At 56.7% G+C, this 14,215-nt stretch overlaps 3 protein-coding genes across 3 annotated transcripts; 1 reads left to right on the top strand and 2 right to left on the bottom strand.

Annotated features, from left to right (window-relative positions):
• Positions 1–951: 951 nt before the first annotated feature.
• CYS3-0 (Cystathionine gamma-lyase) lies at positions 952–2,208 on the top strand (the record flags this gene model as incomplete). The annotated part of the gene is made up of 1 exon (XM_032036385.1): positions 952–2,208. The coding sequence occupies one exon, from the start codon at positions 952–954 to the stop codon at positions 2,206–2,208; it is 1,257 nt and encodes a 418-aa protein (XP_031884821.1).
• A 429-nt stretch (positions 2,209–2,637) lies between these two features.
• On the bottom strand, positions 2,638–4,378 carry CGGC5_v013615 (uncharacterized protein; the record flags this gene model as incomplete). Its single annotated transcript, XM_032036384.1, has 2 exons — positions 2,638–4,064; positions 4,114–4,378. The coding sequence occupies 2 exons, from the start codon at positions 4,376–4,378 to the stop codon at positions 2,638–2,640; spliced, it is 1,692 nt and encodes a 563-aa protein (XP_031884822.1).
• Positions 4,379–5,095: 717 nt separating this feature from the next.
• acr3 (Arsenical-resistance protein Acr3) lies at positions 5,096–6,442 on the bottom strand (the record flags this gene model as incomplete). The annotated part of the gene is made up of 4 exons (XM_032036383.1): positions 5,096–5,731; positions 5,785–5,892; positions 5,944–6,086; positions 6,145–6,442. 4 exons carry the CDS (start codon positions 6,440–6,442, stop codon positions 5,096–5,098), a joined length of 1,185 nt encoding a protein of 394 aa, XP_031884819.1.
• Between the last annotated feature and the right edge of the window lie 7,773 nt (positions 6,443–14,215).

Below are 14,215 nucleotides of genomic sequence, written 5' to 3'. Positions count from 1 at the left end.
ACACTGCTTTTTCAGCTTCACACACAGTCAGCTCTCAGCTCAGCTCATCGCATCTGGAATGAGGCGGTGTGTCACAGATCGAAGGCGTCATCAGTGACCATTGATATAAAAAGTGATTTCTCCACGTCTTCTAGACTGGCTCCCGATCAACCGATCTACCGCACATGCAGCCCAGCTAACAAGCCTACCACCCCCCTCCCCCCCCCCCCGTAATCTTCCCTTCCAACCTGCCTACAAGAGTCCAGTGCCTTGCATAGCTCCGGATTGCGCCATCGCTTCTGGCGAACCCTTCTGACCGACACCAACCTTGCCGCACTCAACCGTCGCATCCCGCCGTCGTCGTCGACGAACGTACACAGCGAACGAAGTTCGACCCGACCGGCGCCCATTTCCCACAAACCACCAAGCCCGGTCGCCAATTGACCTCCCAAAACCGGCTCATTGACTCACACAAATACAAAACCGGCCTCTTTGGTCAGCAGGCGAGAGTGATTGCGTGATCGATTCCTCCGCGAGCTTGGGGCACCCCCGACACAAAGCACCGTCGCCTTTTTTTTTTTTTTTTTTTTTTTGTCAGTCGCCGACTGAGCGGTACCTATCCATACCTAGGGGCGGGGCCAATTTCCACCCTGTCGTTCGAGAACGAGACGACCATATCTTTTCCATAACATACAAGAAATTCAACAAGACCCCGCGGCTTACGAGAACTCGGTTACCCTCGACTTGGATCGCACAAAAAGGGCCGAGAGCAATTTCTTCAGGTTGTCGTGAATCTCTTCTTGCTCTTCTTCTCCTTCGACAACGGAGAAAAAAGACCTTCCAGTCGCAAGATTCAACATCCTCTCTCTCTGTCTTCCTCACCCCACCTTGGACCCCTCCAAGACCCCTTCAATAGCCCCTCCATCGTCATAAAAAAAAAAAATAACGACAAACGCTCCTCCGACCGCAATCATGACCGTCCCCGCCGAGCACCCCATCGAGACCCCTCCGCGGGCGCCCTCGCCCGTCCACAACTTCGGCACCCTCGCCGTCCACGCCGGGTCGCCGCATGACCCCGTCACCGGCGCCGTCATCGAGCCCATCTCCCTCTCGACGACCTTCGCGCAGACGAGCGTGGGCAAGCCCGTCGGCGTCTACGAGTACTCGCGCTCCAGCAACCCCAACCGCGACAACTTCGAGCAGGCCGTCGCCGCCCTCGAGCACGCAAAGTACGCCCTCGCCTTCTCCTCCGGCTCCGCGACCACCGCCGTCGTCCTCCAGTCCCTCGCCGCCGGCTCCCACGTCATCTCCGTCTCGGACGTCTACGGCGGCACCCACCGCTACTTCACCCAGGTCGCAAAGGCCCACGGCGTGAAAGTCACCTTCACCCCCGAGATCGAGGTCGACATCTCGGCGCACATCACCCCGCAGACCAAGCTCGTCTGGATCGAGTCGCCCTCCAACCCGACCCTGCGCCTCGTCGACGTCCGCGCCGTCGTCACCCAGGCCCACCAGCACGGCATCCAGGTCGTCGTCGACAACACCTTCCTCTCCCCCTACGTCCAGAACCCCCTCGACCTCGGCGCCGACATCGTCGTCCACTCCGTCACAAAGTACATCAACGGCCACTCCGACGTCGTCATGGGCGTCGCCGCCTTCAACTCCGACACCCTCAAGCAGCGCCTCGGCTTCCTCCAGAACGCAATCGGCGCCGTCCCCTCCGCCTTCGACTGCTGGCTCGCCCACCGCGGCCTCAAGACCCTGCACCTGCGCGCCCGCGAGGCCACCACCAACGCCACCGCCGTCGCGACCGCCCTCGAGGCCTCCCCCAACGTCATCGCCGTCAACTACCCGGGCCTCGACTCCCACCCCCACCGCGCCATCGCAAAGAAGCAGCACCGCGACGGCATGGGCGGCGGCATGCTCTCCTTCCGCATCAAGGGCGGCCACGCCGCCGCCGAGCGCTTCTGCCAGCTGACCAAGATCTTCACCCTTGCCGAGTCGCTCGGCGGCGTCGAGTCCCTCGTCGAGGTCCCCAGCAGCATGACCCACGCCGGCATCCCCAAGGACCAGCGCGAGGCCGTCGGCGTCTTCGACGACCTCGTGCGCATCAGCTGCGGCGTCGAGGACGCTCAGGACCTGCGCCGCGACGTCCTCCAGGCCCTCGACCAGGCCGTCAAGGAGCAGAACGGCGGCACCAACGGATCGAACGGCGTTAACGGACACTAGAGGGGAGGCATGGACTCATCTTGACATAGCGAGCGAGGCCGTCAGGATATACCGCTGCCGACGTTTGTTTTGGGTGGCAACATGCATTCATCTTCTCATTTTTTCTATATTTGAAATTAGTCGCTTTCCTGCATGAGCATGCGGGTGCCAACGGCATCCTGTCACTCAATAAAGGGCAAGAAAAGGGGGCATGTGGCATTATGAGCAATTGAATTTTAGAACAGGAGTATGGGTATTATGAATATCCTAGCAAAAACTCCAAACGAGACCCATGATATCCTGGCCAACGCTGCCAATAAAAACATTTTGCGCCTTCTAAACCTTTCTCCGTGTAACTCCGTGCTTTGATCGTTCCTCTGAGTGTGTATTTGATTATTGGTGGAGCTTTACCTGCTGGCAGACTCATAAGCTTCGCCATGAAGTCAACCCTTACTCCTCTGCGAAGTTGAGGTTAAGGAGGTTCTCAGCAAGTCCTCCGCCGCCTCCCGCTCCGGCACCGCCGTTGGCTCCATCGCCGGGTCCATCACCCCCACCACCACCATCGGCTCCTTCCCCTTGATTCAAGTGCTCATTGCGCTGCCTCTGGATCTCGTTCATGCCCTGGCACGCGGTCTCGGCAATGTAATGCAGCTCCTCGAGCGTCCCGCTGTTGCAGTTGGGAAACACGCCGTCAATGCTGCGCTGCCAGCCGCTGGTCACGTTGCGCACGGCGGTCTGGTACGCGTTGACGTCGTATTCGGTCACCCTTAACGCGCGCGCGCGTGGCCGCGTCTGCTTCAGAAGGTAGTCGTTTGAGCTGAGGGCGGGAAGGTACGAGACCGGCGAGCCGTCCATGGCCGGCGGCTGGGCGTAGCCTAGAGCTACCTCCACGAAGCGCTGCGCAATGGAGCGGCCTAGTCCACAGGGGTCGATAAAGTCAAAGTCAGGCGACGAAGGAGCGGGAGATGGGGGCAAGTCGTCGCGAGTGTAGAGGTCGTAGCCGAGGAAGGAGGCGCGGCAGATTTGGAGTTTCGGGCAGGACTCGCGAATGGTCATCGCCATCCAGTCGTCGTCGAGACCAGGGCGCTGGTTCGGCAGGCCGATCCAGAGAATCTGCTTAGAGTCCTCGTTTAGGTTCTGGCCTTGCTCGGCTTTGAGGTAGACCTCGTTCAGGTAGAACTCGCGAAGCGTGCAGCCGAAGTTGCGGGCAGCACAGCGGAGGACTTCGGGGGTGACTTCGACGCGCTTGAGCTCGAGGGCCGTTAGGCAGGGGAGTATGACTTGTGGCGGGGGGAGGGCGCGGGCGCGCCATTCGTCGAGGGTCATGTTCCATGCCTTTGTCTGCTTCAGACCGCGCGGGGGGCGGTCGTCGTCGGTGCCAGCGAGACAGAGGGTTTGAAGAACGTCGGCATTGCGGATGAGGTCCCATAGACATGTGGAGAAGAAGGCTACTCGCGGGGGGTCGACTTCGTGGCGGCGGAAGGAGATGACGAGGTGCTCGAGCTCGAGGATGGCGCGCATGATGGCGAGGACGTCGGAGGGGTTCGTCCAGAGGTCGACAACGGCTTGGTCTGATACGTTCTCGAGGACAAGGGTCTTTAGGGCAACGGAGTCTTCGGGTCGACGGGAGAAGGCGGAGAAGGTGTTGGCGAGTATCATTGTCGCGGCATTGCAGCGGTGGCCAACGAGCTGGAAGGGAAGGTTGAGGCGGAGGGAGTTGACGAATTGGCAGTTGAATAGGATCGTGTCGACAGTATTGCGGTAGTCGATAGTTGTGAACGAGGATGGCGACATGCAGTACTCGCGCTGGAGGGTTTGAACGAAGGGTTTCATGGAAGGTATGCGATCGAAGATTGTCGATAGGAACTCGACCTCCACTGGCGAGGGTCAGCATTGGCACGCGTGATGTGACGGGAAATACCTTACGCTCATCGCGAAGGACCATAAGGTCTATATACATGGACTTGCAGTGGTATCCGATCGTCTGGAGGGCATCGATATCGGGCTGGCGGCGGCGACTCGTCTTGCTCAGTCGGCTGAACTCGAGAGCGATTGTCTTGCACGCGTAGGGCTTGAGGTAGCGGTCGAATGCCCTGCACACTAGTCGCAGATCACACACGAAGTTTCGGGGGCCGAGAGCGATGCATTGTTGAATGATGAGGTCGATGAGCTCGCGTGGAAGCGACTCCATGGCGGGATCGCGAGGGGAGCTCCGGCGCGGAGCTGCTTCGAACGATAAGAGGTTCGGGGCGTGGGTGTGGATGATGAAATCGAGAAAGCGCACGAGTTTGTAGGAGGTCGATTGCTGGCGATTGTGCCCTTGTCGTTGTGGTAAGTGTTTGTTTTCGAGTACGCGTGAGGTGAGAGACGTCAAGATTGTAGGTCGTAGAGGTTCGCAGGTCGTTGAGTGACGATGGTTACAAACGGCGGTCGGAGTCAGGACGGAGCCCTGTCTGGGGCAATTGGACTGTCCGACAGGGAGCTTGGGCTTCTGTGTCACCTCAGCTTGGTGCAACGTGCGCTAAGGCCCGGCAGGGGTTCACTCGTTAGAGGTCCCCGCATCTCGCTTCAGGGTCCTGGACAGCTCAGTGACAGGGTCCGCGCTCGCGAAACTGTTCTGGCATCAACACGCACTTCTCTACGGCGAAGTGATATCTACCGTTGGATGCAACGAAAGCTCTTTTTCGATTTCTACTGACACGTTGTCTGTTGGATCGGCTTCTAGGAGTAACTTCACACTACTAAACGCTGATTAAAGTTGCACCAGACAACTCACACGCTGGTTTATGAACCGTCCAAGCCCGTCGGCCCCGTCTCACCCGCGAACTTTGCTAGCTGCAGCACGCTCTTGGACCCATGACACCGGCATGTGGAATGCGTGCATTCCACTGCATCGCCCAAGTCTGACCTAGTCCTCCCAGCCGTGCCGTCTGGCGAACCACTTGACGAAGTATACCAAGGCCAGGAGTACCGGCACTTCGATCAGAGGGCCGACAGTCGTGGCCAGCGCCTCGTCCGAGTCTGGGCCGTACGCAGCCACCGCAATGGCGATGGCCAGCTCGAAGTTGTTGCTGGCTGCTGTGAAAGCCTGCGTACAAGCAAGTCCATAACGGAAGCCTAGCTTGCGGGCGACCAGGAGAGTGGCGGAGAAGATGACGGAGAAGTAGACGACCAGCGGGGCTGCCACGCGGACGACGGACACGATTTGGTGGACAACCTGTGAGCCTTGAGAGGCAAAAAGGACGATGATCGTGTAGAGGAGACCGATGAGGGACCACGGGGCCAGGAAGGGAATGATCTTGGTGGTGTACGTCTTGAGGCCGACGGTGTGAAGGAGCACGAGGCGGGTAACTATTGCGGCGCCGAGAGGAATCCCAAGAAATACGCCCACGGCAGATGCGACTGTCGAATATGATATCGACGAGATGCTGTTGTCGCGGCCGATGACGCGTATGAAGAGTAAGGCAACGGGCGCGAAGAGGACGATTTGCAGAAACGAGTTGACAGCCACCAGAATGGCACAGTAATTGCCGTCTCCTCTGGCCTGAACATCGGTAAGTACATGAAAAGATATGTGCGGGGAGCGTTGCGACGAACCAAACTTGTCCATATCAACACCATGGCTATGCATCTTGCTATGCCGACGAGAATAAGACCGTTTCTCAGGCCCTCTTTGTCTGGCAGGAATGCCCATGACAAGGCAAGCTGGTCGGAGGTCAGCATTACAGTACGAGTAGGATCTGATGCAACACCTACCATGAAAAAGGGCGCAATGATCCAGTTGATGACGACGCTGAAACCGAGCTGAATCCAGATTTCTCTCGTGCGAAATATTTCGTGGAGCTTTTCGTATTGCACTTTGCACAGGATTGGATACATCATCACCAGCAGGCCAACCGCTAGACTGGGTCAGAGACTCGGTTTTTATGCAGCACAATCATTCATGTATAGACTCACCTATGGGAACGGAAACGCCGAAAAACTTGCCTTGCTGCAAGGCCGGTTCGGCATTTGGAACAAAGTTTCCCAGAAGGATGCCGATCAACATTGCGAGAAAGATCCAGACTGCCAGGAAGCGGTCGAGAACACCGAGAGACTTGAAAGTAGATGTATCGTCTGTTGTTCCATCCTGCCTGAGATCTGGCTGCTGCTCAATATCACGACTTGCACCGGCACCGTGTGTTTTCTCGGGAGGATGTTGCTGGTGCTGGGCCAAGTCCGACTTGGACGTTGCGTTTGTTGAGAGGGCGGACATCTTTGGGCGTATAGTTGAAGCATTAATATTAAGAATCTATTAGAGCTGATTTTCTGTCCAAAAACAAATTGCTGGGCACATCAAGGAGATGCAGAGAGTTGAAGACCGGCTCTAAGGCGGGCATCGGGAAGAAAACCGGAGGTTGGCCGTGTATTGGCCAATCAGAGACAAGGAGTGACATTTCATTCAAAACTTGTCACCGCCCAACCATTAGTTGCCATTACGCTTTGCGGTAGTTCTTAGAGGAGCTTGCGGTGGCAACTTTTACATACACCAAAGTGAATGGATGGGACAATTCAGACGACGTCTTTGAGTTTCCTGCCCGATCATCACTCAAACACGACTCTCAGCCTCACCTGATGTGTGTGTCACCAATACCTGCGGGAAACTCTGTCTCGTAGCGCTTGTTTGCTGCCGGCTACGGATTTGCCGCACTAACACTTCTCTGAGATGGTTTGCAATTGTCGGCCTCGTACAAGTTCACTTTTCACGTCTGGGTTCAAATATTGTACTGGCGAACGTGGTCTTGCAGGGACAAAGTCTGCCGTGCACACATATCGTGTCAATCAAGAGCCTCGTATGTCAAATTGGGCTACACCCTACAGCTCCCGCCTCATTCATGCGTTGGCCCCAACGGGTTCCCTGAAAGCTGGGGAAGGGAAGCTGAAGGCAGCGGTCCAATGTCGAGGGTGAAACTGCGAGGACCCCTTAATCAAGATATATAAACAGGTCGCGTGCAGGGGCCTCCTTTTCGCATCGAACGCGACAAAAGCGGGAGAACCATTCGCGCATCATGGGTTCCTCAGGTGTTGGAGGGGGTGTCCCTGGAGCTGTGAGCTGTTTGGATTGGGCCAGACGAGGTGGCTCAGCAAATACTACGCCTCACGACTCACGTTGTGGGCGACACCCTCTATCCGAAGTGAGATCTTCCAGAGGCTGAGCACGTTTGGGAGTCAGTTGCCATGCATGCGCTGCGATCGTCATATAGCAACCGTTCAGAAATATTGTTTATTCCCCCCCCAACTCGCAAGTTGCCCTGCCCGCCCTGCCTGTGTCCCCTCCCGATCAGATTCGGCATCGGCGACGGCAGGAGCGGAGCGTGGGAGACCCTTGTTCCAGCGGAGGCCCACACCGGCCGCACAGCGCGTGTCTTGAAGGTGAGGGTTTATCGGGCCGAGACACCTCCCGAACAATGGCCTGCGGCGTGCGTGGTGCCCTCTCCCGTCCTGACGCCCCACTTCTGCATACCTCCTCTGCCTCAAAAAAAATCTCTGCCGCAACGCCCATTCCTACCAAACCATTCCTCCTTCATATCCCATCAGTCATCACCAACCTTTCCCCCCTCCTCCCCGCCTAGGAAGCTGGTGTTGCGACAGCAATACACTTCAAACACTCGCGCGCCGTCGTTCAACCATGTTGACGCGGCGCCCGTGTGGACCTCCTCCTCCTGCGGCGTTTGCCCGTCATCCTCATATCAGCGCAAAACCCCGATAGGACGAGAGGACGCGTTATCTACCCTGCGCCAAATGATGATGCGCGCAATCTCGATTACCCCCTCTCCAGTGTCGCAGCAGCATCAGCACAAGACCTCAGCACATCCATATCAGCCGGCCCTGCCTTGGAAACAAGCGCAGCGAATCCAAAACATTCGGGGTTCATTCGTCGTGCCGTTCCATGGCCTGCGTTGGCGTCGTTTCGGATTTTGATATCCCTTTGGGAGACGGAACTTCTGGTCGCCTTCTAGCTGGGTCGCGAGTGCGACAGAACCGCAGCAGTTGGCGTGATGATTGATCCTGCTGGACACGCAAACACCGCCGATCCCATCTGGGTTTGGCCAGGCAGGCAATTGAATTTGCCGTGGCTCACTAACCAAACACTCAAAACAACAGCAGCTTGTGACATCATGTTATTGTCCGCCTCATTCGCGGGTGATGACAACAAAACACGGCATATGTGTGTACAGCAATGGGCTTCTCTCTGTGCCATTCTTGCTGAAGGAATTTTTTAACGTGCCAAGATCAAATTCTGCCATTCTATTACCAAACACCTATGTCGCTTTTCGTCTCGATAGCTCTGGTGCATGAAGAACGGGCAACATCTCTTCTACTATGACGCCATATTATGTTGACGTGCGCATGTTCTCTGATTTGTCTGACAATGTTCCTGCTGCTACCGTCGTTCGTTCCCGTTGCACTAAATCCGGGGCACTTCCCCATGGCAACCATGCCAAGGGAATTGTGTCGAACCCGTTCGGATGAAGGAGATGGGAGGCTCAAATGAAAGGCGCGAGGCATTCGGCTCCACAACAATGTGCCCATCGCCCAGGTCCCCCGTTTTTTTCTTTCTCATCTGCCCGGAGTGTCCGGCTCACCGCCCAACACACGAGACGTCGCTGGAATTGCGGCCGACCGGTGTGGGCAGGGGGGTTCCATTGGAGGACACAGCGCTCTCTCCGCGTATCGGCCGATGGCCTGCTGCTGCTGCTGCTCGGCTGCCTGAGCGCCGCGTCCACTGTAGCCAACCGCGAGATCAGAGATTTCAGCTGACAATGCCCGCTCAATGATCTGATGTCAAGCGCATGCTAGCTGGTGCAGGTGGGGAGGGGAACTCAGGTCAGGGGTTGATGAAAGTCCACCTTCAGGCTTCAGGAGACGAAGCTGGAAGCACTTCGCTAAAACCGCGCTTGGCTCTTTCGCGATTTCATCTTGCGCTGTGATTACAGATCTGGGCAGAGACGCCGTATAATGGCACCAGTGACCACGGGTGCCGCCCGAACACCGGGCACCTCCAATTCCTGGTTTTTGCCGGGTAAGATTATTGGGCGCGAAGGAGGCACATCGTTGAACGCCACATTGTTGACTCCACGAACCTGCGCTCACGGACGCTCCTCATTTCCTCGAAAACCCCAATCTTTCCTCTTCGCTTCAGAGAGTTCGTTCTTTCTTTTTCCGTGAGGCTTCTTCTTTCACTCTCACCGACTTGCTTCGCTCTCCGCCATCGCCTTGACCTCTTTGCGATAGGTCCGCCAGTTCGACCAGACGGTGCGAAGACTATCATCGTGGACAACACGTTGGGCCCGGCACCTTGCACCTCCACAGGCTGCTCTTCCAGGACGTCCCAGGGATATCGGAGGCCTTGGCTTGAGGACTGCAGAAAGCTGGCAGCAACAGGGCCCTGGCAAGCCCGCCGCCGCCCATGATGGCATAAGCCGCGTCGGGGGTCACCAGCCGTACCGGGTGGGGGAGGGTTATTGAACGAGCTAGTGTTCCCACTCCCGGACAGGGGTGTCGAATGATGGCAATGTCGAGGATTGCGATGTGCGATTTTTGACAGCTGACGGGCCACCGCAGCAGCAGGGCTGGTTCAATGCCACCTCTCCTCTGGAGTCCCAAGCCGCTGGGTATTGTCCACTGGGGCGTTTGGGCGTTCAGACGTCGTTGCACCGCCGTGAAGGAGAGGCTTCAGGCAAGGCTTTTCGCTGGGTGCCTGCCTCTGCGGGCTTCGGACATTGCACAAGACAGAGCCGACACACCGTCTCTACAGCCAGTATTGACCGAGACACTTCATTCTGCCTCAGCCATTGTGTAATGTGTTTGCCGGGCTCGAAACAAGGTTTAACACAGCAACAAAGTTGTTGTCGCCGATCGTCCTCCCTCCCGTGCATTCCAACGGCATCGGCGGTTCGAAATAAGCCCTGCCCTGTCGAGCTGAAAGAAAGAGAGGCACGAGCAACAACGAACGCAGGACCAGCAGCAGCATGCAGTCAAGAAGAATCTGCTGGCCCTTGCGTACCGGTTGACGCGCCCGGGACTAGTTGCAGCCCGGCAGGCCAAACAGTTCCCGAGTTGGGGACATGTGGCGTTTTTACGGCAAGCCAGGAGCGGGAACGGGGCGGCGTTGGTGTGAGGCCGATTAATACCGTTTTTTTTTTTTTTTTGCTCCTCTTTCCTTCTCCCTGCTAACAGCGCCTATTTGCTGATTAGTGACCTCTGCGGATATAATTACGCAGGAAAAGGGGATGGACGGAGGCGGGAGATTCGTCCAGCCCGGGACGGACATATGACCGGTCTAGTCGTGGATGATGAGGAGCCACCACCCGACCTCAACTTGTCTTATTATCGCGCTTGGTGGTGCAGTGCAGCGCACATCAGTCATCCATCGCGCATCAGCGCGACCCGGTATCGTACAGATTGCAGCTGCAGATACGGCGGCAGATGCAGCAGCGGCGCGCTCAGGCATTGCGGCGGCCGAAGTGTAGTACCAAGACTGTGTGTAGCATGCGGCATGCAGTATGCAGCACGCTGGCCGCAGGGCGCCCCCCACGCATTTCGCATCAGATGGTTCAACATTGTCAACGCGAATGACACGGAAACAGAAGACGGCAGCAAGAAAGGGAGCCCGGCAGCCCCTCACTTCGCCGAGTCGTCGCCGCGCCTTCGATCTTCACGAGTCACGATGCGCTGCCGCGGCGTCTGCGTTGGCCGTGGAAATAGAATGTAATGTTGGCCCCCGCTGGGCCTTGTTCGTGCTGGGCGGCCATGGGCATGGCATGCCACGGTACCCTGCCGAATGCCGATGAAGCGAAGGCGGGTCGGGCGGTTCGAAAAGGGTTGTTCTTGGTTTGATCTCCCCAGGCATTCTGCCTTGCTGCGTTTACCGCTTTCCGTTTTGCGGCTTTGGGCGGGAGAGAAGCAACATTGGAAGGAAGGTGAGCCAGGGACAGGCCGGACGGAGAAATCGCCCGAACTTTTTTGACTTTCTAGCAAGATTGTTGGCGCGTGGGAGAGCATGCCTCTTTTGTGTGTGTGTGATGTGAGGGATGAGGGAGAGAGGGGACGGGGCGAGGCGAGCCGGAGGACGGATGAGCGTGCGTTTGCAGATGTCAGCTTGAGGGCGTTAATGCGAGCAGGAGGAGATGTCGTCCGTTGGTTTGTATCTTTTTCGGAACGGTGTTCTTTGCGCCCAGGGGCATTTCTCTGGTCGATTGTGTTGGACAACAGCTTGTTTCCAAGCTTTTCTCAGGCTAGAAGAGATTCGCGACGCCTCGAGACGCTAGCAGATGCGCCAGCGCAAGAACGCACCACACCCCCTTCATCGTTCATGATCGGCGAGACAACGCTCGCCCCGACGGTTTAGTCTTAGCCAGGGGGTGAGGTGTGTGTGGTGGACGGTGTTTGGAGGAGGAGGAGGAGGAGGAGGAGGTGCTGTGCCTGGAGGAGGGGAAAAGAAGAAGCGGTTGAAGACACCCTAAGCCTGCCGCTGGACGGGTAGATCCCCTCCTCTCAGTGTCCCCTCCCCTCCCCGTGGACAAGGACCAAGGAGGAAGGTTTGACTGACGTGTATTGGACGAGTATGAGGAAAGAGGTGGTTGGAGGGCCAGCACACAGCATGCCTAGCGCGCGTCCGCGCCCAGTCTCAGGTCCCTCGATGCGGTCGTCGCGGGAAAAAAGGGACTTGTGAAGCGCGTAGGAAATAAGGTGAGATATTAGAGCGCAGGAGAGGAGAGTACGGACGGAGGAGATTCAGGGTCTTTGACTCGAGGAACCGAACCCCCTTCTTCCCGTCGTTGGTTGCCAACAAGTCTATTATTTGGAAGGCATCTGGAATGTGCACTGACTGGCATTTTGGTGTTGGGGGCAGAGGTGTCTTTGATCAGTGGGCTGCTTCTCTTGCAGAAGATACGGATACCGCAAGGACAATGAATGAAGGGCGTGCAGCAGGCATCTTTGTGGTGTCCCTCGCATTCGACAGGGCTGGCTGCCATGGCAAAGTTCCCAGGTCCAAGATCCAAGGCAGGTTTTCTGTTCCTTGGCCGGCAGAAAGGAGAGAGGCGGACCCTCCTTCGTATTAATCCCCGCCGGCTGGGCGATCAACGTGCAGTCCCCTCCCATCTGCAGCTGCTACACCGAAAGAGGGACAGGCAGTGCGAATGCTAGCTTCGATGCGGCATTGGGCGGGCTGCTATTTTATCGTCCATCTTTTTTTTTTTTCCTCCATTAGTTTACTATGCAGTACCGTGTTGACAAGCGAGGGGGGGAAAAGATGGGAGGTTGGGGGTCTCTCGAGATGTAACTGATCTGACAAGTGGTACAGAGTACAGTACATCAAGGCGATGATGAGATTGCTTTCTTGCCCCGACTGGACTGGTGTTGCAGCGCCGCGGCGTCCGTTCCTCGACATCAAACAGGCTGGTGGTATTGTTTGAGCGTCCGACTCCGTGCTCCGTATGGCACCGTCACAATCCCATGCTGCCACATCGTGGACTATCCACGTCTGGGAAAAGATCCAGGTAGGCATCAGAAGGAAAACTACGTCTGTGTGTCGCTGCTCATTACTCTTATTTCGTTGCCGCCGCCCAGTCGTCTGGTTCGGTTCTTGGTGGCATCGCTAGCACGCGACCTAAAAGACCGCCCTTATTCCGCACGTAATCCATTAATGAAGTGGTGGTGCATGGATGGATGGATGGATGGATGGATGGATGGATGGATGGACGAACGAACGGTGAGCGAGGTGAGGTGAGATGCAAGTACATTGGCTACCGAAAGTCGCTATGGGACCTTAGTGAACGCAATATTACTGGGTGATTTTCGACTCAGTCAATCGAGACTGACGTATCTTGTATTATGTGCGGGCTCCTGATTTCTATTATTACAGTCGTCCACCGTGGGCGCCCCGTCCGTCTGCCTCCGCTCCCCTCCCCGTACCCGACTCCTGGTCTTCCGATTGTTCGATCTGCCTCTTTGCCAGCCTTCCATTGGCCTTCTGTCGCTCGCTTTATTTTTCTGTCTTTTCGTCTGAAATCCTTCAGGCCTCTTTTTCGCCCCCCCTTGCCAATCTTTGGAGTGTCTACGGTAGCAGCCAGGTTGCCAGGAAATCAAGAGAAGGGAAAGAAAGGTGTTTGCTCGGCACCAGCACCAGCACCAGCACCAGCACATCACCCCTCTTTCTCTCTAACTTCTATTGCCTACCCGTCCATCTGCCGCCCGGTGTGCTGAGACATCCTCGATCGAGTCTCACACCTCACCATTCTTCTACAACAAGCTTCTGTCTCGCCTGGCGACCGGAGGCGTTTAATTTGCATCATCTGCCGTCCTGTCGCAATACAGCGCGCGTTCCTCAGCACTTACCTACCTACTTTACAACGTCAGCCTGTCAGGTACCTACGGCACACGGAGTCCCCAGCAGCAGGTACCTGAGAAGGAAAAAAAAAGGTGGAGGCCATCATAATATCCCAGCTCCGCTATTTTATCGCTCTTTGAAACGTTCCAGCTCCAGTCTTGGACCAGGGAACCCTCTCCGTCCCGTCCTCACAGCTGCACCTCGACCACCTCTGCGTCTTTCTGTCTCTCGCTCGACGCACCATCCCCGACACCTCAGTCCACAGCTTGTCTGCCCGCTGAGGAGAAGACCCAGCCGACACTCGGGATACCCAGGACAGCCCAGACAGCACTGACTGGCCGAGTTGCTGGTCGCCGCAACAGTCGTTCGTTAACGTCGTCCGTTCGTTCTTGCTATTCATATCCCCAGCCCACCACCACCACCAGAAGAGTACAGAGTACAGGCCATCGCCTTGTCTGCCTCTGCCTGCCAGCTTTCCTTGCCTTACCTTACCTTGCCTTACCTTTCTCTGTGTATCCGTTCCTACTTACCTACCTTCCGAACGGATACCTTGTTGTTGCTTGTCCGTCTCTCTCTCTCCCCTCTGCCGGTAGTGTACACAGATACCGACAACACCGCACCCCGGGCACCGCATTCCCAAGTACCTACCTTACC

The sequence above is a fragment of the Colletotrichum fructicola genome (genome assembly GCF_000319635.2).
Source record: "Colletotrichum fructicola Nara gc5 chromosome Unknown KSG_Nara_v1_contig08, whole genome shotgun sequence".
NCBI lineage: Eukaryota > Fungi > Ascomycota > Sordariomycetes > Glomerellales > Glomerellaceae > Colletotrichum > Colletotrichum fructicola.
Note: the sequence above shows the minus strand (reverse complement) of the source record. Positions and strands in the feature narration are given on the sequence as shown.